The 25480-nt window shown below is 39.2% G+C and overlaps 1 protein-coding gene across 4 annotated transcripts in view; it reads left to right on the top strand.

Moving 5' to 3' along the window:
• Positions 1-25480, top strand: part of TEX2 (testis expressed 2) — a 57562-nt gene that overhangs the window by 29453 nt on the left and 2629 nt on the right. For 2 of the 4 annotated variants that reach the window (XM_075770841.1, XM_075770840.1), the window contains 9 exons: positions 4645-4845; positions 6569-6905; positions 8046-8314; positions 10749-10898; positions 12326-12425; positions 18100-18232; positions 22526-22648; positions 24655-24864; positions 25092-25212. In XM_075770841.1, the coding sequence (XP_075626956.1) occupies positions 4645-4845; positions 6569-6905; positions 8046-8314; positions 10749-10898; positions 12326-12425; positions 18100-18232; positions 22526-22648; positions 24655-24864; positions 25092-25212 (1644 nt within the window). The remainder of the gene's footprint in view (positions 1-4644; positions 4846-6568; positions 6906-8045; positions 8315-10748; positions 10899-12325; positions 12426-18099; positions 18233-22525; positions 22649-24654; positions 24865-25091; positions 25213-25480) is intronic. The other 2 variants (XM_075770842.1, XM_075770843.1) reach the window with 1 other exon arrangement.

Below are 25480 nucleotides of genomic sequence, written 5' to 3' on the forward strand. Positions count from 1 at the left end.
AGACCTTTTTTGTGTCTTTAGATTCCCTGTCAATAAAAGCTCAGAAAAACTACATTGCATTTTTCCTCGTTTATCAAGCAAAACACTATTGAAGTGTTATAAAATAGTGGTAATGAGAGGTATGCTAATACAATTAGTGTGATCTGAGTGAATAACAGTCTTTCAAGAATTTTGGTGCTGGAGCATTTGATTATATCATTTAATGATAATGGATATTAATTGATCTGTTAATATCACTGAGAAACTCTGGGGGCAGTTATAATCCAGATTTGGGCTTGTATTGTGAAGTTGACTTCTGATTATTTATGCATTTGAAAATACCATTTTATTTCCAGACCTGGTCTGTGCCCCCAGCCCTCTGGATCGTTCATAAGGATCCCTCCCAACCTCCCCTCTCAGTTTAAGTGTTAGATACCTGAGATCTTAAACTAACATTAAAAAGTTGATACTCTACAGGGCCTGACTCTGCAGTTCTTACTCGCATGAATTATTCTATTGAACTGCAGATCAAATAAAAAAACTTGCAGCCCAGAGTCACAAAAAGAGGAAAAATAAACCAAAGTGGACCTTTTGTGTGGGTGCTAGTGTTGCACGGACCCGTGCGTTCTGCGGTGACAGAGGTGACACGCTGCACTCTGAAAGCCAGAAGTTCAGTAAAAACAGGCCAGGTCCTGTTAGCGCACGTATAGGTTTTTGAATAGTAACTGTGAGCTTTGCTATAAAAGCCATGCTGCCCAGTATTCTATCCAGATACTTTTTCAGGTTAGTTTCCAGTCTGATGGTGAGGCACTTTCTCCTAATTTCAGCTGTGAATTTAGAGCAACTGCTGACCTTTATAAATGGAGATCACAGGATCAGTGTAAATGGCAAGCAGCTGCAGAGTAGCATATGACTATGGTTATTGTCCTCCCTGAATTACTAAATTTCTTATTTTAACAACTTCACTAGTACAAAAAAGACCCATCATACAGTCACTCCTCTCCTACACAAGGAAATCCATTGTTGGTTTCGTAGTTTGGGAAAATTTATCTGTTGCTAGCATGTTATGGTAACATAACTTCCCTGTTTAGATGCATTGCAAAATGGTTTCCGTAGGCTGTGAATCTTTTGTTCCAGATTGTTTTTGCAAATAGAGGGGCGGAGGTATTTCTGCTAAAATTGTTCTTAAAATGCAGGAACTTTGGAATGAAATTTGGGGCTTCTTGGGTAACCTTCTCAAAAATGCTTTTTATGTTAAGTGAAACAATTTTCAAAATATGAAAATTGCTGAAGTGAGAAGGCAGATGGTGTTGTTTTCCCCCTTTAACACTGTTAGACATATGAGGGGAAAAAAATCCTACAGCTGGCACACATTTTCAGATTCATTAATAGAGTGAAGAATCATTGTTTGGTGAAGTATTAACATTTCACTCTCAGCCATGGAATGTTTCTCTGTGTTACAAAATAACTTGAAAATTGAGTGCAAAAAGGAAACAGTGCATCGTTAGAAATTAGGAAACTAAAAATGTATGTACAGGGTGGGTTTGTTGTAAGGCGGTATGGTATCTCTCTCATCCTGACTGTTGGCTAGGTACTGTCTGAAAATAAAATCCCAAATATTTGAATTTAAACTTCTGTATCTTTTGGGTTTTGGGCTATGCCTCAAATACATGAAGCAGACAATCTCTTCCTTGTATAGAAACCACTATGTAGGCAGCTGGTTTAGGTGGACAATATATTTATGTTCTGTCAGTTCTAGATTTTGAACATTCAGTACTTTAGGCAGCCAGAAATCATTGTTAAAAGTGTTGGACAGGTTCTTCACTCACTAATAACCTGATGGTTGTGCTACGAGAAGCAGTGTTTGCACTTCTGTTGGGTTTGTTCCGTACAGTGAGCAGGGGAGGTGGCAGGACAGAGTTTGAGAATTGTGGCAGATTATACAGCTAATCCATTTGTTTGAAGTGGAAAGCCTGGGCGCATGGTAGGGATCAGAAAAGCAGGAGGGACTTTCCAGGGCTCCTGAATGCTGAAAGTGAAGTGGGAATATACATACTGGGGGAGCAGAGATTTTGTTTTGTTTATTTTTGTCCTTTAAATGCAGCGTGTCTTGCTACTGCTGGGAAGAAGATGACAACCTTCAAAAGGACCTCTTCTCTGTTGTTTAGTTGTATAGGGTAAGGAAATCTGGCAGAAAAGCCACTGGCACTCTTATAGAAGAACCGGGATAGGAAAGGTGCTGGTCTGACATACCAGATGGATTCAGACCCCTGTGCTACCAGAGGTTCACTGGACTTGGTTAAGTCATTTAACGTAGGCTGGGCCTTGCACCTTTTTGTCACAGATGTGGCTATGGCATCTCAGAATGTGCTGGAGGATAAAATGAAACACGGCTAGAAGAGTGTTGGGTAACAGTTGTATAGCTGCTGAGAAGGTATAGCAAAGTTTGTACAGCTAATGTGTGTCCCAGGACGTTCGTGTTGTCTCGACTCTCAGCTTTTCATTTTTGAAGCTCTGTTCGTGGATTTTTACTTCTCACTATGGTACATGGCAGTCAAGAGAATGATGTGTAAATCACAGTTTTCATTGCTACATGTCCTCTGTTCAGCTCAAGTGTTAGTGTCAGAAAACTCCAGCTGGTTCCATCTCAATCAGGATGTTAAGGAAACTAAGTGTACTCTGACCTTCCTTCTTGGGTACCACATATACCTGGAGGTTTCCAACCCTCCTACTGAAAATAACATCATAGCTTATTACAGTTATAAAAAGGGCTTGTGTGGCTAAGCTTCATATAAAGATCCACTTTCCAAGTATCCCTTTCTCTTCGTGCCAGCTTGTGCAGTCTTTGGCTGAACCGCCTTGCAGGAGAAGGTGATAAACTTTGGAGGCAGCAAACTTTCATCTGTATGTTTGCTTGGCTGTAGACTCCAGACTTGGGTGTTTGAGCTAGAAGTAGCTCGGAGATCTGATCTGGGGGGCAGGTGGGAGTCTCTCCAGACATCTGTGGGCCATATGGATATTCCAGTTCTGCACAGAGTGAATGGCTCACGGTGGCTTTAGGCATCTCACGTGATGTCCTTGCGCTTCAATAAGTCTAGCTGGAGTTCCTGGCTGAAAAGTAGTTGCTGTCTGCTCAAAGATGTCTTGGCTTAATAATTTCTAGGAAGGAAATGGGATATGCTCAAACATACGTCAACCCTGCTGTGCAGAACCTTGATGGTTTATAGAAAACTTCCTTGTGCATTGTGTTTCCTGTATGGTAGTTATATATAACCCAGTGTAAGCAAAAAACCCAAACACAAAGCTTCTTCATAGAGTGTGTGTTGATATAGGTATATCTGTCAATAAAAGAGGTAGTCTGCTTTGGAGCTGAGCAAAGATGAATGACTCGATCTTTCCTGAATGTAAAAGAAATGCTAATTTATCTAGGTTTTTCATGGTTTATAATGAAGATAGAGCTAGATGCTGGAGTAAGCAAAACATAGTTATCACTGTTACTATGGCACCTAAGACAGTGTATGCTGCCTACTTTGAGAAATTACATGGCCCTGAAGTAAATGAGCCTTAAAAAAATATTACATTTCTATGTGTGGGTATAAACTTTTTTAATAAGTGAAAATGTTGCAGAAATTTCTGGGATGTTTTGCATAAGGTAGTTAACCTCTTTGTTTTGAACAATACTAGGAATGCTCGTTCAGCTCCCCCCGCTTCCCAGCAGCTCTCCCCTGCTATACTCACCTGGGTATTTATAAAGATGCCATTTTACTTTATGCTCTAAGGTACATCTGTTTAAGTCTATCTCCTTTGCTTTCTGTTGACATTAATGAATATTGAGTATGCCGAATTAAGGTTTTGATGTGCAGGTAGCAGTAATTATCAAAACATGTTGTAGGGCAGGTTAAGAGAAGGAAAACTTGTTTTCCTTGAATGAGTATTCTGGCTTGTCTTCTGCCCCTTTTATCATCTTTCATTTTCTGGAAGCAGATGTTAGAGAAGAGGAGTAACATCACCCCCCATAGTTAGAGTCAGCGCTTACAGACTTGTTAGAGCAGGGCTGGCTTGTTTGTTTTTCCTTTCTTTCACTGCACAGAAATGAATGAAACCTAATCCCCACACGTATGACTCCTGTGTTGTAACTGGGCGGTTACACAACATGTTAGATGATGTTAAATGGTGATGGTGTGTTAAAATAAACTCCATTGTGGACTTCCACTCAGTCCTTAATTGTTGGTGATAAAAATGTCAGTGCTGTCTATAAGCAGACAGACTGTTTGCTCTGCCTTGACTGTTGGTGATTAAAATGTCCGTGCTTGCTGTAAGCAGACGGGCTGCTCTGCAGCATGCCCTTACAGGCTGCCTCGTGGCTCTTCCCGCAAGCCTGCGTCTGCAAATCTCTCAGCGTTTCGTGAAGATGAGGTGGAAGACCACTGCACTACATGTACAAAATTACCTACTCAGAAAACAAAGTGTCTGCTTGGGATACAGTCCTCATCTCATGTCAATTTGGTGCTACCTCATTTGGGGCGTTTACTGCTTTGTTGTTTTTGTACAGTAAGTGACGTAACTTTGGCATAAGCTTGGATAATTATTTAAAACTTTGATGTACATGCTGTACTTGGTTTTCCAGCAGCTTAAAAGCCTGTTGACAAATGTTTTCTTCTTTAGGGATGGATGAATGAAATTTATAATTATGATCCAGAAACATACCATGCTACATTGACTCACTCTGTCTATGTGCGACTTGAAGGAAGCACCTTAAGACTTTCAAAACCCAATAAAAATATTTCTAGAAGAGCTGTGTACAATGAGCCAAAGCCTGAAGTCACGTACATCAGCCAGAAAATTTATGAACTTACAGAGAGCAAGGTGAGTGTGCCATACTTATATCTGATTTTAACAAAGAATACTTTGAAATTTTTGTTGAAATTTTGAAATTTTTTTCACTACTCTAGTTTCATGTTCTGTCACTATGTAAACAAAACTGTTATCATGACTAACTTGCAAAAGATTGTGCTGGGGAGGAAGATTGAGCAAGATTTGGAAAAAATATATATTTACATAGTAAAGGAAAAGCATGATTTTTCTCTGTCAGTTCAAAGCAGAAGTTAACATGTGGGAGTTGAGAGAATTGTTCCCCATATATTAGATTACTGCATGACTGTTCTGAAGCTTACACCAAAACACATAATTGTTGGTGGTTGTCTCTATCCCAAGGCAGTTCAGTCAACATTTGCATTTCACTTGAAGGGGGAACGTACATTGTGTATGGATGTGAAAGAGGAGAGCAAGAGGTGGCTGGAACAGACAGGACTTGCTCTTGGTACCCGCTGTCTAGGGAATGAGATAGGAATTTTTGCAGTTGGAAGAGTGCATCAAGAGTAATGCTGGGACAGTTTTCCTACATGTTATTTGCCTCCCTCAAATCTGTGAAGAGTTGCCATGTGAAGTTGACTCCATTGGCGTTGTATTAAGCAATACGTCAATACTCCATTATTAAAAAAATGGATTTTTTTTTTAATGTGCTGCATCAATAGAGGGCCTTGGCAGTACAGCTGTAGGAGGAAACTATACTTCAATTGACTGTGGGAGTTAGAAGAAGAGAGGAACCAGGGCAACAGTGAGGAAAACCTCCCTTCGTTTCCCTGAGTCAGTATGGGAAAGGAGCTTTCTGTCAGCTCTGCTTTTCATTCAAGGAAGACTGTGAAAAGATAAAGCAAACACTTAGATCCCTGCCTATTGGACATTTGTTTTCCCATAATGAAGACAAACAAGCAAAGTTATCACATGCTGCAAGAGCACTTGACTGACAATTGTTCTCTATGATATCTTAGAAAAATTTCCAGTACTTCCCCCTCCTCCCACCCCCACTTGGTTGCAAAAATGCTGGGTGCCCTGAATATAATAAGCAAATTATGGCTATTCTCCAGGGTGTTTACCCACAGATTTTTGGAGAATGTGGGTAAGTTCAGCCCCTAGATTAGAATTTTTAACTCTTATTACTCTTATCACTTGTATTGTCTCAATTCTCTCTGAACATACTGAATTTAGAATATAATTTATAAATAAAGGAATGAAATCACTTTTATTCTTTGATTCTTACATACTTGATGTGACTTCAAACATTCAATTTCATGAGGTGGGCCTGAAAAGTTGAGTTTTAAAATTCAGTTTAGATTCTCATTACCTACCCCATGGTCACAGAAATAAGGTTCTTGTGGTTTGTTTTTTGGTGGGTTTTTTTGGGGGAGGAAGGGCTGGTGTTTGGTGTGGGGTTTTGTTTTTGTTTTTTTTCCCTGCATAACTATGAAAATAAGATCTTTTAAATGAAAACTGAGTTTTCTCCACATGATTGTAGAAGTCTAAGCTACTTGCATGGTCCTTGTGTTAATTCCAAGGCTATGGCTCACCAAAGACCTAGTGACAGCAGTTCATTGGACATCAACCAGCTGTAAGTTGAATCAGTTAAACCCAGCAGATGCAGTGTAGGATCTGTATCTCTCATGTTCCTATGTTCTTTATGTGACTACAGAAACATAGAAGATAGAACTGAAAAATAAGTTAATTTTTAACCCTTTCATTTATCCTTCAGATTTCCCTGGTTCCTAAGAGCCTGGCACGAAAACGGATTTGGAATAAGAAGTACCCTATTTGCATTGAACTTGCTAGACAGGATGACTTTATGGCTAAGGCCCAGAATGATAAAGAGAATACAGAGGAAAAGTTATCTGCTGAAAAAGTGGACTTGAACAATGAAGAATCCAAGAAATCTCAGGATGGAGCAAAGTACACTAGCCAAAAAGATCAAGTGCTTTATCTCTTTGGAAGGACAGGCAGGGAGAAGGAGGAATGGTTCAGAAGGTTCCTTCTCGCATCCAAGCTGAAGTCTGAAGCAAAGAAGCCATCCAGTTTATGTGGGAGCAAGCCAGGTATTCACATTTCATATTCTAGTAAAAGCATTTATTAAAAGAAAGAAACCAAAGTTTTATGTTTTCCAGTGGTAGTTACAACAACTGTGGAGCCATAGTGATCTTTACAGACAAATAATACTAAAGACATTCTTCTGCTCCTTACCTTGGCCTCTCATTCCCACCTTTGCACCCTGCCTTTTCCTCACTTTGCTGTATGCCCTCAACTATTCCTACTATTTCTAGACTGTTTTATGTGAATACACTATTTTTCAGTGACTGTAACAACTCCTGTCATTTTTGTTAGGATGAATTGTTCAGTCGGGGTTTTTTTCCCTCTCTGTACTGTTAGATCTGATGTCGATATTTGCAGTATTAGACTCAGTTCTCTTATTACCTGTTCTTCCTCCTCCATCCTTCCTTACACTCCAGTTTCCTGTAAAGACTAAAGAGCTTTCTCATGGGTTAATGTCACAAGCACACACACTTTTGTGTTAAATAAAAAGTCCTGTACTAGTACATATGTCTGAACCAATAAATATGTTAGCCTACAGCATTGATCAAATGTTTGAAATACTAATTTAAAACCATCCTCTGATACAATTTTAAATGTGAATGACTCATGCTTTTCTGTCTTTATTCTCTGAGAAGCTTTTTAAAAATTGGTTAACATCATTATTTCTGGCACATAACTTCTTGAAATGCAAATGCAAAATTAATGGCTAATTAAAATTCTAATAGTTACATGCTTTTGACAGTCCTTTTAATTGTAACAGCCTATAATTAAATTTAAAAAAAAAAAAGTTTAGTTATAGGCACATTTTAATCACCTGACTTTTAGGCATTCCCCAGCAGGGCTGTTGGGAATTCTGACATATGTTATACATATATGAGTGTCCATATTCAAATATGCTATTGATCAGCTGAGTTTTCTAGTCCCACATCCTGCTGAGTGCTGAATCATACCAAACATTGACTAATTTGGGTTTAGGACCGCCTAAGTACACAGTAGTGGAATTTACTTTTACCTTTCAAAATGAGAAAACACTACTGTGGTGGTTTTTTTCGGAATAAATTGTATCTGCAAGCTAATTTTGTTCCTTTAAGTGTTTGATCATACGCTCTACTATTTGACTGTCAGGTTCCTTTTCTGTTAAACAGGTATTATTCTTTTTAATTTAGGGATATTGCCAACACACAGTAGAACCGATAGTCAATCTGGAGTTCTTACGCACAGCCGAAGCAGCAGCAAGGGAAGTGCAGAAGAAATTGCATCCCAGCCAAAGCACAAGGATCTGGCTGGCAACGTGCGACAGAAAATGCTTCTGGACTACAGTATTTACATGGCAAAGTGTGTTCCACATGAAAAGAAAAGCCCTTCAGGTAGTCCAGTCCTCAGTGCAGATAGCAGCCCTACAGCTGTGAAAAAGGTAATGCTTTTCCCCCAAAAGATGCATCAGAGATGGCGATACGTTTATGTTGTTAACTGCTACTTTAAAAATTAGTTTTGTAGAAAGAAAAATTATTTTCCAACGTCAGGTTGGACCTAAACTTTTTGTAAAGTCAGTGGGGGCTTTGATACTTGCCAGTTCTGTGTTGACCACAGTTTCTTCTTAATGTAACACACAAGTTTTTCATTGATTTAGTTTGATTTCTTATCTCCCAAGAACATCTGTGTTTTTTCTGGCTTTTGCAGTGTCTTGTACCTAAAAGATTGTACAGCTGAAGGCAATATGGCTGTAGATTTTCTTCATTAGGAATGCACAGGTCTGTCCTACAAACCATTGGTCCCAAAAGAAATTATCTTAAGCATAAGATGAAAACAAACAGAACTCCACAAACTTCACTTCCCAATAGTAGTAAAAAGTTACATTTTTCTATGTATATTCTAATGTAGATTGAACTAAAAGCATATTTTGAAGGTCCTGGCTTGTTGAAACAATTCAAGTGGAATTTTTAGTACTTAGTAGTAAAATAGATCTTCAATTTCTGCTGATTGGGGAGGAGTTAAAGGCTGCCTACCATTCCTGAGTGCATCCAAACACCTGATTGGGACAGAATTTTCATATAACAGAAATCTAAGTTGGATGCCCTTCGTAGGAGTTTTTCAGTGCAGATAATTACACTGTAAAATCTGTTTTCAGCCTCATGTTTGGGTTTGCTCATGCACTCTGGGTCACATGAAGCAGTGCTTTTTGTCCTGGACCTGAGAACTGTTTTTCTGTTGCATGTTTCAAACAGCGCTTAACCTGTTCAGTTCTTCTCAAGAATGCCGTCCTGGCCCTGTTGCCATGAATAGGGTTAGGAGTTTGCTGTTAGTATGCATCTGATGGTCTCTGCCTGTGGCTTTGACAGTGGGACACTTTTTCCTGCAATATACCTGCTGCTTGGGTTGTTGGGGGGACAGAAGTGGAATTGGCTCTTGTATAGACTACAGCTTGATTTGGACGGTCTTGCTCAAAGACATAAGGCATGGATGGATGAATCGTAGGGTTTTCATTTTTTAAATGTCTTTTAGAGCAATACTAAATGGTTGATGTGTTAGTATTGTGTAAAACATAGCAGTGTAATAGTGAGCAATGTCTTTGGCCTCTTGGACTGCATTTGAATCACTCTTAATAAACAGAACCTTAATATTAAAAGTACGACACTCTTAATAAATGGATCCTTAATGTTAAGTACGATCACTGTTCATTTAAAAGATGTAATTCATTGCGTGCATCTTTGTTGCCAGACTTTCATACAATGTCCAGAAAGGAGTAGGAGGCCATGGTGTAGCATATGAATAAACACATCTTGTGTTCCCCCAGGAAAAAGATATTCTAGCCCTTGACAACCCCTGAAGCAGTGATGAATTTGCTGCTGAATCTGGCACGTGTCAGAAATCATTCTATAAATAGATCAACAGTGCTGGCAGGAAACTTGCATCACAGCAGAAGCTACTAACCCAGCAATTCTGCCTGCATGAGGCTGCAGCCATCGGGAGCAGTCATTGCCAAGAAATGATGCTCAGAACTGTAGCGTCTACCTGACTCCTCTTAGAAAGCACAGCTTTTCTTCTAGCTTCAGGATTTCTGCCTTACGTAATAACGAAAGGCAAATTTTCCTTTCATTGCAGGCAGTTGAGAGATGTTAAGTATGTTGTCTTTCCTTCATGGAAACCTCCTGGGTTTAATGAAATACAGGATAGCATGTACGCACCCAGAATTATTTCAACTGCCTTTGCTTTCATGTCTATAGTCAGTGATGCAACACCTGAATATATATCTCCAAGTGTTTTGCGACCTAGACATAATCCTCTTGGACTGTAAACAAAACCTTTAGTGCAGCAGAAGGAACAATATGGTTTCCTGAATCCTATATACAAACGCTGGAAGGAAGAATGTGTTTCCTTGTATTGCATTTGTTTATCATCTATTTGTGATGTTTCTGAGCTGGATTTAAGATTGTAAGATGGAGTCTTGCTTTCCTATTTTTTGATAAAACAAAAGAAGAGTAGAGTAGCTGTTCTTTTAGATCCTATTGGGGAGAGCGAGCGTCTCTACTACAGACACATTTCTAAGTCTGCCCACTCTGGGCTTATCTGCTTTTTCTGCCAGAGGTTAAATTACATACAGCTTTCTCATTTCATTGCCCTAGGTGAATCTCTATCTATGTGGTCTCATTCACTCTGTTACATGTCAGGATGATGACAAGCAAGCTCGTGTCAGGCCAGCTGATGTGCTTGTAAAGCTGGTATATGTGCTGAGCATTTAGTGTTAGCTAACCAGGGCTATAACACTGAACTTCCCAGTGTAAATGAGGCTTTTTCTGACCATAGTTTATAGAATTTATAGAGCTGAATAACCTGCTCTGTGTTTTCAGTTACCAGATGCCCATGTGGAAGCTGAAGAAGAAGAACAGGAGGCCTGGGTGAATGCTTTGCTTGGAAGAATATTTTGGGATTTTTTAGGAGAAAAGTACTGGTCTGATCTAGTGTCAAAGAAGATCCAAATGAAACTTAGCAAAATAAAGGTAACTAATCTGGAGACTTGCACTACACGTTCCTTATTGAGGAAAACAAACACATAACCTTTGAGTTTTAAAACGGTGGAAGAAACACTTATTTCACGTGTGTATGTAAAAGACAAGTAAATAAATGTGGTGTAGAGTTCTGGTTCGACTTTGCTATCGCTTTCACATAGGGTCTCAACATGTTAACTTTGCTGTGTCAGAACTACAGCTGGATTGACTATTTGTGTCTGTGAAGTTTTTATGTAAAAAGTAGAAGTATTGTATTTACTTTAGGGATAAAAAGAACTGCTTATAAGTTATGAAATCTGCTTTGGGAAATAGTAGATTGCCTTTAAGATGGAGGAGATCAGGGAACCACAATGCTGATGTGCTCCTATTAACTTCAGACATACACTGCTGGCAGGAGAGGTCACTGGGGGTAACAGTCAGGGAAGAGCTTTCTGTGGGGTGATGGGATATAATTGTGCATCAAGGATATAATTGTGCATCAGCTGCGTAAGTTCAAAGTGGGAGGGGAGGAGTGATGCTTTTGAATGACTTCTGGGTCTTCCCTATGCATTCTGTAACTTCTGGACAGCAGCAGTTAATCACAGAGCTCTTTAGCTCCTGATGTTTGGGGAGGAGTTTGCCAGATCCTAAAGGCAAAGGAAGATGTCTTGCTGACAAAAGCTCTGAAATTTAGCTGCCAGCACCAGCTGTGAGATAGTGTTGCTTGTGCTTTGGGAAATAAGCAGTAACCTAATTCTGCCTTGGCTGTTTCCACAATTGTGACAGCAGGGTACCCAAACATCTCATTGGAAACAGTTTAAGTGGAAAGACTGGGGATGGGGGATGGATGTATTTTTGATAGGTTAAAGCACTGTCTATTCACAGGAGATAGAATTTCTATCAATTAGAAATACTTACAGTAAATAGATACCCAAATCATTGTGATTCAGTGCCTCTATTATACTAAAATTATGATACAGATTTAAAAGCTAATGTGCTATGAAAGAATTTACCAAAGATAAAAATAGCTGACACGTTGATATAACTGCAACTAACTATAAAATATGTGACTGAATTTAAAATGCAAAGAAGTCTTTGTTTTTATTCTCGGTAAAATAGGATTTACACTTCATTCTTGAGCTTTTTACATGCTTTGACTAAAAAGCATGCTGGAGGTTTAAGGTCAACATCTGAACTTCAGCATAGTTTTAAAAAACATTCCAAGTTCACATGCTGAATTTCTCCCTAAAATATTATTTTGAAACTCATAACTGCAAAATCCTAGAATTGAAAGTAATTTGTGTAATTGTATTTGTGTTCTTTCACTGGTGGCTTTTCAGCTCAATCCATTCCTTAAGTTTAATGACCTTTCTTCTCTCAGAAAACAATGGTGTTTAGTTCCATAACATGGACTTGATTTTTACATTCTGTTCTTTTAGCTGCCGTACTTCATGAATGAACTAACTCTAACTGAGCTTGACATGGGGATAGCAGTGCCGAAGATCCTTCAAGCCTTCAAACCCTCTGTTGATCACAGAGGTAAAATACACACTTCCTTTTCTGGTTTTGCCAGGTTCATGCCTTTGTACCTGTGGAGAACAGAATTTTGATCTGTTTATCTTGCAAGTTGTTTTAATCAGAGGAAGGTACACTTAATAAGAGCTTATTCTGAGGAGATACTGAGTGGTCTGTATCTCCAATAGTAGTAGCATCAGGCTTGTTATAAACATAATTCTACAGATGTGGAAATATGATCATGTCTTTCCATTGGAAGTAGTTACTGAACTAAACTAAAATTTGTGTGCAGCAGAGATACAGACCTGATTCTGATACTCTGTCATGGACTACAGAGCAATGCACATCCCCTCAAGACAGATCTGATTCTGTACCATAGCAGGAAACAGATTTGACTCTCTTCAAGAGAAGTTGCCCTGTTCTGAAAACAGTGATTCAGAAAATACAGTTGTAATGACTCAGAAAACAAGAATACAATCTTGCTTTGAAAAGAAACTTCAAAATACAACAGCACTTTATGTCCTTAATATTAAATATGGATTTTTTTTTTTAAGATGAATCACTTTCATATTGCTGCTTTATGAATCAGAACTGTTTGTTTTCTGTTCTTTCTGGCTTGCATATGGTCACAGGAGTATATTTGAAGATACTCTTGTCACTTAAGTAGTTTCAAAAAAAGACAAACTTGGGTTAATGTGTTTTAGCTTCAAAAATATTTGTTCTACGTGCTGAGGAGAGGTATATGCCATCTTTTGTCTAAGACATGTAGTCAGAGCAGTGTTTAATTTAAAATTATTTCTTTTATTAAGGGTTTCTTGTGTCCTGTCACTCTGTTCAGTCCTTTACCATATTGTTACACTGGGCTGGAGAATTGAAAGAGAATTATTTAACTCAAGGTGGAGAAGTTTCTAATTGGTCTAAAGGGAAATATTTCCTTGGAGGACCTGTTGTGGTGCAGCTGTGACAAACAACATATTTTTGTTTTAAATTGCTCTTTCAACTCTTAAGTGACGATATCAAAATAATTTCTAGATGGTGCTAAGACCAATAAACTGGTGGTCAGATGGTAGGAATTTAATGAATTTGCAATACTTGTTAAGAGCCTCTGGAGAGGGTCTAAATTACAGGCCAGCAATGAGCTAAACTGCAGCAAGTCTCAGCAGCATATTTGGAACAATTACAACAAATATGGACAGAACGAAGTTTGAACAGATAACTAGCTGGAAATCCTAACAGGATCAATCTTCACTAGCTCTCCTGTGCACAGTGTTTCTAAGTGAGCGTGTTTGGTTTTGCGTGGCAAGGTTTTGGTAGCGAGGGGGGCTACAGGGGTGGCTTCTGTGAGAAGCTGCCAGAAGCTTCCCCCGTGTCTGATAGAGCCAATGCCAGCTGGCTCAAAGACAGACCCGCCACTGGCCAAGGCCAGGCCAATCAGTGCCTCTGTGATAACATATTTAAGAAAGAGAAGTAGTTAGAGAGAGCTTTTGCAGCCAGAGAGAGGAGTGGGAAGATGTAAGAACATCTGCAGACACCAAGGTCAGTGAAGAAGGAGGGGGAGGAGGTGCTCCAGGCGCCGGAGCAGAGATCCCCCTGCAGCCCGTGGTGAAGACCATGGTGAAGCAGGCTGTCCCCCTGCAGCCCATGGAGGAAGGATGAGGGGGTGTAGAGATTCCACCTGCAGCCTGTGGAGGACCCCACGCCGGAGCAGGTTTGCTGGCAGGACTTGTGACCCCGTGGGGGACTCACGCTGGAGCAGTTTGCTCCTGAAGGTCTGCACCCTGTGGGAGAGACCGTGCTGGAGCAGTTCGTGAAGGACTGTAGCCCGTGAGAGGGGCTCACGTTGGAGAAGGTCATGAAGGACTGTCTCCCGTGAGAGGGACCCCATGCTGGAGCAGGGGAACGATGAGAGGAGTCCTCCTCCTGAGGATGAAGAAGCGGCAGAAACGCCGCGTGATGAACTGACCGCAACCCCCATTCCCCGTCCCCCTGTGCCGCTGGGCGGGGGCGGAGGTTGAAGCTGGGGGTGAAGTTGAGCCCGGGAAGATGGGAGGGGTGGGGGGAGGTGTTTTAAGAGTTGATTTTATTTCTCATTCCTCTACTCTGTTTTGCTTGGTGATAAATTAGGTGAATTTTCTCTCTAAGTTCAGTCTGTTTTGTCCATGACGATAATTACTGAGTGATCTCTCCCTGTCCTTATCTTGACCCACAAGCTTTTCGTTGCACTTTTTCTCCCCTGCCTAGTGAAGGAGGGGAGTGATAGAGCGGCTCTGGTGGGCACCTGGCCCTCAGCCAGGGTCAACCCACCACAGTGAGGAACAGACCATCGTGTTTCTTTACGTAACATCTTCTCAGAGCATGGGGTATATAGTACCGTGTCCTTTCTTGCAGTGCTGGCTGGAGGGGATTGCTGTGCTGAACTCGGTGGGTTTGAGGGGGGGGTTCTGTTCACTGGGGTGGTTTGTCTCTTCAAGATCTCAGTGGTGCTCGTTGTTCTTAAAGGTCAAGCAACAGTGGTTCCCCAGGATGGAGAAATTGTGATAGAATTCAGCTGTGCACAGGATTAGATAACAAGCCAATTTCTGCTTAGAAGCAATTTAGGTTTCATCTTTGCTCATATTATATAGTTTGGACCCGGTCTTTTTAAGGTCTATTTAACTGTAGTTTTGATGTAAGACTCATTTGTCTGCCACTCTTACTGCAGTGCTCTTCTCTAACTCAGATGAACAGTTACCATCAGACCTTTGCAAGAATACCAGATGCATGAAATTTAGGAGGAAATAAATAAACGTTATCACTAATATTAAAAACGTTATGCCACTCAAATCACTGACTAAAAGCATGAGAAGGTTAGTAAGCTCTAACCTTTCCCTCGTGAAAGTGTGAACAAAACAGACTTTGGGGAATTACTAAAATTCTCTTGGACATACATCAGATGTTAACTAATGCTGCCTGTTGTATCCACATGCTATTGTTTGCCTTATCTCAATTGAGACCTGCAATTCTTTGGGGAAAAGCCTTATCTATAAAACACTGGGTACTTAGCTCTCAACTTCTTGAAAGTATGTTTTCCAATGAGCTTTATTAAAAAAAAAAGTGTTTGAAGATCAAATTGTTTTGTTGTCATGAGGAACAAAAACTGTCTTTTAAGAGAAATAAAAACGGAATGGATGGAATAAGCTCATGTGCAATCAGTATTCAGGGAACTAAAACATATCGCTGCTTCTTGTCGTATGCTTCCTGCGTGGGACAGCGGGTTCTCCACAGTACTTACGACATCCTCCCATGTTCCCAGTAGCAAAGCAGCTGCACCATTGGTAGAAATTTTATTTTGCGTTACAGAAAACAACGTGAAAACTCTTTAAAATTGTTACATGTGTGATCCTTGCCATGTGGTTTCGTGGTTTCTTTTTAAGTGAACTTACGCTTTGGGGTTCTTGTCAGAGTGTTTCCCTTTGCCTTGATTTAAACATTTTTTGAATTCCTTTCTCTGTTCTCATGACTTTAGTAGTAACCAAAGACTGTAGTTTTAAGTCATGAGATGGGATTTAGGAGACTGCTGAGCGCTTGGCTTCAATTAATTGCCGACAACAGCAGCGAGAACAATTAACTCCTTCAGTTACACTGTGACAAGCAAACATTTATGGTAAAATTTGTAATCCTTGTAACTTCTTTCATATTGTCAAATGACACGTGAATTCTTAGTATCTGAGTTTTTAAGAGCTTGCAGTGAATAATTACTGAAATAACTGGTTTTGCTATTGTACTTACAAGGACATAAATAAGGGCACAATAACTGGAAATGCTTGTTTTCATAAGGATAAATGTATTTGTTGGAAAGTTGACCTATGAATAAACTGCACATGGAAGAAAAAATCCTAAAACTTCAGGCCAATATCCAGAACAAACACTTTTAAGAATTTATTTTTTTAAAGTGTTTAAGACAATCAGTCACTTGAGATAGTCTTTTGTGAGGCTTTAAAATGCAGTAACTAATTGTGATGTGCTCTTGTTTCATCCATACTTTATCAATGCTTGATTACAAGGAAAATATTTTTTTTTGTTACTTACTCCTCTAAGTAACTAAATTTATTAACAGACAATGTTAAGAAAAAAAATAATCTTGTTTCTGTTAATACAGTCCTGTTTGGGTGACAGCATATGCTGTAGTATTTACTATACTTCTGTCAAGGCTATGGAACCAGATAACTCTGAATATGTTGTACCATCTGCCCAATTCTTCACCCCTTCTCCCTCCCCAACCTTCCTTTTTCCCCTCAAGAAAATGTGTATGAATGTTTTCTGGCCAGAAGGATTTTTCCCTCTCTGTAATGGCATCCTTTGCTTAATTTGATCTACTGTTAAAATGGCATAGACGTTTGAAGCATGCTGACTCATTGGTTATCCAAAAGGTCTGTTTTGCTGTTTTCTTGTTTCTGATGATCTTACTGCCACGTCATTACTGTAAAGAGGAAAAATCTATATAAGCTTGCATTTGCGTTCCTGTGGTTTTAGAACAGCATTAGAAAAACTGTACGACGGAAAAGAATAATTTGGGTTAGTATAGAAGCAGCTTGCCTTCAGTACTGCTTCCAACATGTAATCTTGTAGTGTATCGCTGACCTGGTCTTTGGGAGCTGTGTGTATTTCTGCCAATATAAATGGGTGGGATTTGGGACAATGCCATTCTTCTGATAGGTTTTTGCAGAAAAGAAAACAGTTGTTCTTTAACTGAAAAAGTGTGTCTTCTAGATCAGTCAAACCCAAAGAGTAGTTACAATTAATTGCATTCGACTAAGTAAATAAAAATAGAATGCATTAGTGGCTGATGTGCCAGATAGTGGCACATTGTGTGCAGATGCAATGTCTGGAAAAGGAAGATGCATAATCTATGCTTAGTGGCATCTGATTTCTAATCTCTGAATCACAAATACCCTACGGCTTTTTTTAATCGGTGGGACTGCAGGGTGTCACTTAAGAAACAGGACCTAATCTTGCAATTATTCCCAAGACAATTATTTTGGTGATTGTGACAAGCAAATAGTCTGCCTAGACAATAGGATTTAACTTAATACTACATGTCTAGAATTGTTCTGAGTAATGACCCCGTTTGCTGTGAGCCATAAGAAGAAAGCCTATAGCTGAGGTACTGAGCAAACCTTTTCGTATTTCTTCGACACATGGTTGTCAAAAGCAAAAGAGTCTGCAGGTTGTGATGTGTGACAAGCAATATTACTCTGGGATTTCAAGGTTTGCTTCATGTGGACAGTGTAAGTAATATAGAGGAGTGTCCCCATTGCTGGTTGGCTTGGAGTGGTACTGTAAATAGTTTTGAAGTGAATCCCTGATTGTATTCTATTTTTCTTTATCTTGATTCAGATCTCTTAAGCAGTTTAGGTGTGTGTAAATCACAGTCCTTTTTTAGATCATTAGCTGTACTTACTGATCTGTCTTTCAGCGGGGCTTTGATTAATATCTGAACATTCAGCTTTGTTCCATAAGCTTAATGGAACAGAAAACTTGCTTTAAGCTTTTAATTATTTGTGAATTAATGACATAATTGGTTGACAAAACAGTAGTTTTCTCTTTGGAAAAAGTGTGATGTATAGACTTTTTTAAAATGAGTTTTGGCTTGACATTAATAAGTGATTGTGACTGTTCTTGAAGTGACATCTTTTTGGTTTTGTTGTTAATTTTTTAGGACTTTGGGTTGATTTGGAAATGTCCTACAATGGATCTTTTCTAATGACCCTAGAGACCAAGATGAACTTGACTAAACTTGGTAAAGAGCCACTTGGTGAAGCACTTAAAGTTGGAGAGATCGGCAAAGAAGGGTAAGGTATTATAATCAAGCAAGAGCTTTCATAGTGAGAGAGTGACATTTTCTTTGCGTATGTGCAGCTCTGGCTCTGCAATGGATTGAAAGGAGTTGGGGTTGCATACATGTGAGTGTGGAATTTGGCCTTTCTGTGTAACTTTAATGTTTGATTATCTGTGTAACTTTAATTTTGATTATACCATTGGTTATTGCCTTAATAAAAGGCTTTTGTAGTACAATCATTTTTATATACATATTTTAGTAAATTTTAAAAGGTTCTGTGACTAAAATTTTGGTTTATGCTTGTTTTGGGGTCTTAGCCAGTAAGACTTGAATGTTGGAGATAGACACATGTGACATGCTACTACAGCATGGTTGTAAGCCATGTAATACTAAACAACTGTGGAACATAAACAGGCTGTAATTGTTATGTAAAGATTTTTTCAATAGCTTTATTGCATCATGGGAATAATCACACTCCTACTTTAGTCTCCAGTTTTCCTCTTATCCCATTTACCTGCTATGTCTAAGTGCAATGCCTTATAGATGAACTACTCAGAAAACACACATGCTGTAACTCACCTAATTTTTATTTGTGCTTTCCGTCTCATTTTTTTGATGATGTTTGAATTTCATCAGTCTGTCCATTTGTAGTAACCTGGTGAGTGACACCTGTCAAATATCCCTCCCGTCAGCTGTGGAGTGTTGATTCTCTTTGTGCTGTATTCTTTTTACTTAAGAAATCTGCAGTCCCTGAGGAGTAGGTGGTCTCTGATTTAGTGTACAGCCACTGCCAACAAATCAAGAAAATATTCTCTAAATCTGGCCATTTGCTTAGATATGAATAAAATGTTGTGGTCTTTCATGCCTTAGCCCTGACCATTTATTCTGAGATATCTTGAAGTAATACTTATAGCAGCACCAGATTACAGTGCAGTCATGACAAGAAAATAAATGTGGAAACACTAATGGCTGCATGATCGCATACACTGGTAGAAATTCAGAGGATTTAAAATCGACCTAGATTCTCGTTGTCACTGCTTGAAATAAATATTTCTGAATTTACGTCAGAATAATTGCTAGGTGTGATTTTTGAAAAATCCCTTTAATCTCATCCACCCAAAAAATGGGAAATAGAAAAGGAAATGTCTGTACAAATTCTTGCTTTTCTTCCTCATCCCTTCAGGATTTTCCTTGTGTATTTTTATATCTGTCCAGTGCAAGAACGGCTTCAGAAATAATTAGTGAACGCATTGATTTCATATTTAAAAATCAGCTTGGTTCTAGCTGAGCAATAGGCCCCCAGCAACACAAATGTAAATGTCTGTAGCTAAGCAACAAATTACTTGAAGGTATAACCATTAACTGTGTTGCTCCCTGCCTGGCTGTGATGTTTCAAATGCTGAGGGCCAGGAGGCGTGCCAGCTCTATGTAAAGTGCAGCCTAATGTGTTCTAGTTTGAGTGAGGTTTTTTTGGTTGCTTGGTTGTTGGTGGGTTTGTGTTTGGTTTTTTTTTCCTTAAATACAATGAATATTATAAACAAACAAATTAAAGACTCTGAGAAGTATAGAACAGTTCGAATCTCATCTATGCTTTCCATTGTGTTAGTTAATTTTATTGGGTTTTTTTAATTATCAGTTGACAGTTGCTCTGACAAATCAAACTGTTCTGCATGCGCTTGCATCCACAATCATATTGTCCACAAGTGATGCGTGTTGGTTGCTTACGCTCATTTTTATCCCTCAAGAGCCTAGAACAAACCACCTCTTGAGATGCAGTAACCACAAACTCATGTAAGAAAGGCATCTACTCATCCAGAGAGAGGAGGGTGGGGGAAACAACACTGCGTTGTAACTGTCCTTGGATATGGTCAGTGTAAAGCGAGACAAACGGTTCAGTGTTGCAGTCCATTCTATCGTTGCTGCTACATTGCTGTTTGAAATAGAAGTGTGCTGTTATACAGTTTGATAATGCTGTCTTGCATGCACTCTCGGGAAAATGCAGCTCTCAAGAAAACTATTTAATTGCCAGTTTTATAAAATTATTACAGTAGTAGGTTTTACCATACCGGAGATTAGGCAAATGCAAGCAGGCTAACCCAAACTTACCCCAGTTTCTTACCCCATCACTTCTTATTGCTATATTGTATCATGTAAAAACAAACTGACAAATGGCAATTCATAAAATACTGTGCAATCTGCTCAGGAACAATACTGTAGCTCCAAAGTGGTTTTCTGCCAATGTTTGTGTCATACAAATGGTCCATTGTACACAGAGATCCCCTGAAATCGTGCTCAAGCTTATTTATTGTTGCTTTGTTTAATGCGAGGAAATCTTGTGGTCTTAGCCAGTCGGTGTGTGCTTGTGGGGGCACTTCAGAGGGCTACTCACTACGTAGGCTAATAAAACACCTTCTTATAAGAAGGTGACGCCTTCGAGTGCTTTGAGAATGCACTGGGCATGCTTTGAACAGGGTGGTGTGACGTGCACAGGAAAGTGAAGAGAGATCACACCTAGGTAGAAAACATGTAGTTTGAATCTGACCAAACCCCATGAACTCCTCTCTGAGGAACAGCTCCAGCATTGCTATTTGGGCCAGTGACGTGAACCATCCACCACTGCCTAAGTCCTCAGGGAGGTGGTTCGCTTTGGTGTGCCGCTTCTGCAGGTACAAAATGCATCTCTGGGTAAGAAGAGGTTTACGATTCTGATTCCATAGCCTGGGTAGCAAATTCTTCTCTCTACACTCAGAGGTCATGGGATTACTGCTCCATTTCTTAAATAGGCAGTTAGGAAGGAGTGTTGTGCATTGTGAGCTGTACCTGAACTGTCCTTTTACGTTAGGATTTCATGCAGCAACTAACAGTTTGTTCTACGTAAAGAATAGCAGACAGTAGCCTCAGTCCGTGACCTGTGTGAGGTTATTAAATGCTTCAAATAAATTTCCAAGAACACACACACACAGAGAGAAGAAAGAAAATGCAGCTATAACCTGTATTCTGAACAAGCTGTAGAATATTATAGTCCTGCGTATAGTCCCTAGGGCTAAAACCATGTGCTTTTGAAGCTGGGGTTGTGTAACTATTTCAAGCTCTTGCATTTGGTAGAGATGTGTTAATACTGAAGTGTATTCACTGTATCCTTCTCTAATTCTAATCCGTTTAAAAGATTTGAATTTTTTTCTGTGATTGTGTACATAAATTCTTCCATAGTTGAAGTCCAGGAATTAGTTACTACTCTGTGATATTTTGTACCCTAAGAGCAGCACTTGATTGATTTTTATCACTTCCCTGCCCCCCCCCCCCTTCTCCCTGTGACATTCTTTGCCTTATTTCATCTTGGAATCTCTTCAGAAAAAAACAAAACCTTAAATTCTGTAAGCATCATTCAGTGTTTTAGAGGAGCTTAAAAATTCACAAGCCTGAAGGTCAATTTCCCTACAAATATAGTAGGGAAAGGAATATTTCTAGCAAACATAGTAGAGGGAGATTATAGCCTAAATTTGTATGGGACAAAAGTATCTCTGCAAAAATCTAAGAAATATTACTTCCCAAGGTTATGTTAGGCTTCTGTTAATAAAATTGTCTTTTTTTTTTTTTACACAAAATTGGTAAGTAATGACACACTGTAGCCACAGTAAGGTGAATTGCTAGTTTGAGACAACTTCGCTCAGCCAGTGTGAGTGTTGTGCATTTGCTTTTGGAGGGAGATGGCAAAGATCTGATTCTCTTGTGCTTTGCATGTGTTACCATTGCTGGAGGTATGTCTACACTGTAAAAATTGCATGTGTGTGTGAGTAGACACAATGGAATTTATTGACTTGGGTTAAAAGTGCTGTGAAGAGTTGGAGTCCTATGTTTGCTTTTAGTACAAGACAGAATCGCATGTTCTTACCTTTCAATTTAAAAGCATGCCTTTGTCAGAGGTTTAAAAACAAACAAAAAACCCCCCTATCCAGCCTCCATACAGCTCAACTTTCATGGAAAGCCATGAGCAGCAACAGAGATGCTTTCAAATGTATTTTGAATAATCTCCACATTTGATGTGAATATGTAGACCAGCCATTCCCCTGCCATCCTCTTTTATGCAAGACTACATTCCACTGGAGAAAACAAACTTTTTGTTTTGAAGCTAGTTCTGACAGACTGGCTTTAGAGTGGTTTTGGTTTTGTTCTCTTAGAGTTTATAAAAAAGAGGTGGGGACATTTCAGAGTCTCCAGTAGAAGGACTGTAATGTCAGCCAAAGCTGTACACAATAGATAGCTATTTAAAAATATTACATTTGACCTGGAAATTGCATTGTTTCAGTTTCAGGCCAAGGGCGTATTGTCTTGCAGACAGTGATGAGGAATCCTCCAGCGCTGGGTCTTCAGAGGAGGATGATCCTCCTGAATTGGCAGGAGAGAAGCAGGTGACTCCTGGAGCAGAAGGGTGAGTGTTAATCCTTTCGTCCCCACTACATCTCCAGACTTAGTATGACTGATACCTTGTTCCAGCCCATAATGCTCATTGTCACACAGGATGTCAGAATGTGAGTATATCCAAGCAATTAAGCAAACACAATTCACCCATTTCTAGGGCAAAGAGCAGCAATCAAGCCATGTACTACAAATTGAAAGGAAGCTGCTCTGCTGAGTGTTTTACCATGCTGGGAGCATTGTTCACTGTACAGCACTTCTGCAGTGACCTGTACAGAGCTCCATTTGACACCTCCTAATTTCTTCACTATTAGATTATAGAGAGAGCCAAGTCTTTGGGCCAGCGAACCTATGGGGACCTTCCCCAGCATGTCTTGCCTGGTAGCAGAGCCAAGAACAGGATTTTGTGTGTGGACTTGAAACACTCTGTTTGTATACAGCATTATACCCGTGCTGATCCTGCTGATCCTTTATTTTCCAGCGTGTTCTTTTCTTTAAGAAAACAAACATTATTCAAGCCTAGCTTTCTTGTTCGGTGTTTCGGGTTTTTTCTTCCTTTTTTCTTTTTTTTTTCTTGAAGGGCTTTAAAGTGGCTGGGCTATGCAATACTGCCCTCTGATGCTGTGCAAGAATTAAAAAAAAAATTGTCCTAACATCAGTTTTGCCACGTCATTTCTTGTTTTGGCTGCTGTTCTGATTTTTTTTGCTTTATGCATCTGATTGAAATTATGCCATGCAATGAGAAAGCTGTAGTCAGCCTTAAATGTCTCAGACAATCACAATGTTTCCTATGTCTGAATGCATCTCAGTGATTTTACAGTCAATGTACCAAAAGACTCCATGACATATTCAAAATGTTCCAGGGAGTTTCCTTAGAGTTTTACTCCTATACCCTTTTGAAAACTATCTGAAGAATTGTTGGAATTATTTCAATAGATGCATTTCATACCTTTTAAAAATACATAGATCATATAAAGAACTCTTTATCAAGAGAACAAAGAGGGTGAACGAAGAAATTAAGTAAAATACTGAAAGAATTTCCTTGCACCTATCAAAAATCTGTGTTGCTACCACTATAGAATCTGATGAGAGAGTAACTACTTTCTCTGGGTAAAGATACAGCTGATGTAAAATCCAAAAGATTAAATTAATTCTTTTATATCAACTGAGGAATTTTATTGTTTTATGTTGTGCTAAGGAGAAAATTCTGTATAAGAATGAATTTTTTTTTTCCCCCCTCAGGATAGGAAAGTGTAATTTCCTTAGCAGGGCTATCTCTAACATCAAGTGCCACAATTAGGTATAATATAGTGTGTGGAAAATACCAAATATGCTGTTCTCAGAGTGTATATTTCTGACATGGGATAGGAGTGAGAAAAGACACATTCAGCCCTTAAAGCATGTGTTTTAAAAGCTAGGGTGCAGTCTGACACAATTGCCAGGAAAAGTAGCCTCTCTTTGCAGGTGCAGTTAACCATTTTGGAATATCATTCCACTCACTGCCAAAATTGTCTTCCTCTTCTTTTTCAACACCTTTATACTTCTTGTAAATGCTATAATACCTTAAAATGAAAACCTTTTTGTTTGAGAGACACTGTTAAATAGATTAGACAAGATGGTTGGGCCTTCTGCGCTGATGGTATGTGCGTATGTCTTGGTGCATTGGTGTCTTGACAAGTTTGTGGGAATGGTGATAGACAAGTTGTCACTTCTTATGCCAGCAAGCTGGCATAAATGATGTAAACATATTTGCAATTTTTTAAAATGTTGCATTTCCAATGCCATCTGGGAAGGAGTGTTCAGGCTGGACAGAATTTCTGCCAGATACTCGTAGCTGACAGAATACGGCTGCTCTGTGCAGGCTCTGGTAGGTACTGCGTAGATATGCGAATATGTATCTGTTTAGAATTTTTATATCAAAAACTTTAATGATTTAATAGGAAATCTATAGGTGTCTTAGCAAAAAACAGGTTTTAGAAGATTGCCTTGATGTACTTTTTTTCTATTCTCTGTCTAAAGGTATGTCGGAGGACATCGGACGAGTAAGATCATGAGAATTGTGGATAAAATTACTAAGTCAAAATACTTTCAGAAAGCAACAGAGACTGAGTTTATTAAGAAGAAGATTGAAGAGGTCTCCAATACTCCATTGCTGCTAACAGTTGAAGTACAAGAGTGCAGAGGAATACTAGTAATTAACATTCCACCTCCACCTACTGACCGAATATGGTAAGAGGAACTTGCTGCAGAACTAGGCAATGTTTCAGATCTGTGCTAAGGGATTGCAACTAAAGAAAGGTAAAAGCATAGCTGAAATGGGTTCTGGAGGAGCAGCAATACAAACTAGTTGTAAATGAGGTAGAAACTGCTATTAAGAGAACATTGATGGTTAACACATTTTAGTGTATGCTTCATTGGAGTGCTTATAATTCAACCTGTTATGTGTATCTCCCAAGGTATGGCTTTCGAAGACCTCCCTACCTGGAGTTAAAAGCTCGCCCAAAACTCGGTGAGAGAGAAGTGACTCTGGTTCATGTAACTGACTGGATAGAGAGGAAACTAGAACAAGAGTTTCAGGTGTGTTTCCTTTACATTTTCATTTCATTAATGATAGTTTTGGTGTATTAAAGGGGTGGGGTTTTCAATTTTTGCATGTCCCCTATTTCATTCGAGACTAGTTGGTATCCTCCACTGCTCCTGTTCAGTGGAAAGGATGTTATGAATTAAGCTGAAGCTGACTTCTGTGATGGACTCAAGACCATGTGTAGACCTGGATGGAAGTCTGGTTTAGCACTTGTCAGAATGATTTTAGAGATGAAAATGCCATTTCTTTGAAATAGGTATT

The sequence above is a fragment of the Balearica regulorum genome, chromosome 18 (genome assembly GCF_011004875.1).
Source record: "Balearica regulorum gibbericeps isolate bBalReg1 chromosome 18, bBalReg1.pri, whole genome shotgun sequence".
Classification (NCBI taxonomy): Eukaryota; Metazoa; Chordata; class Aves; order Gruiformes; family Gruidae; genus Balearica; species Balearica regulorum.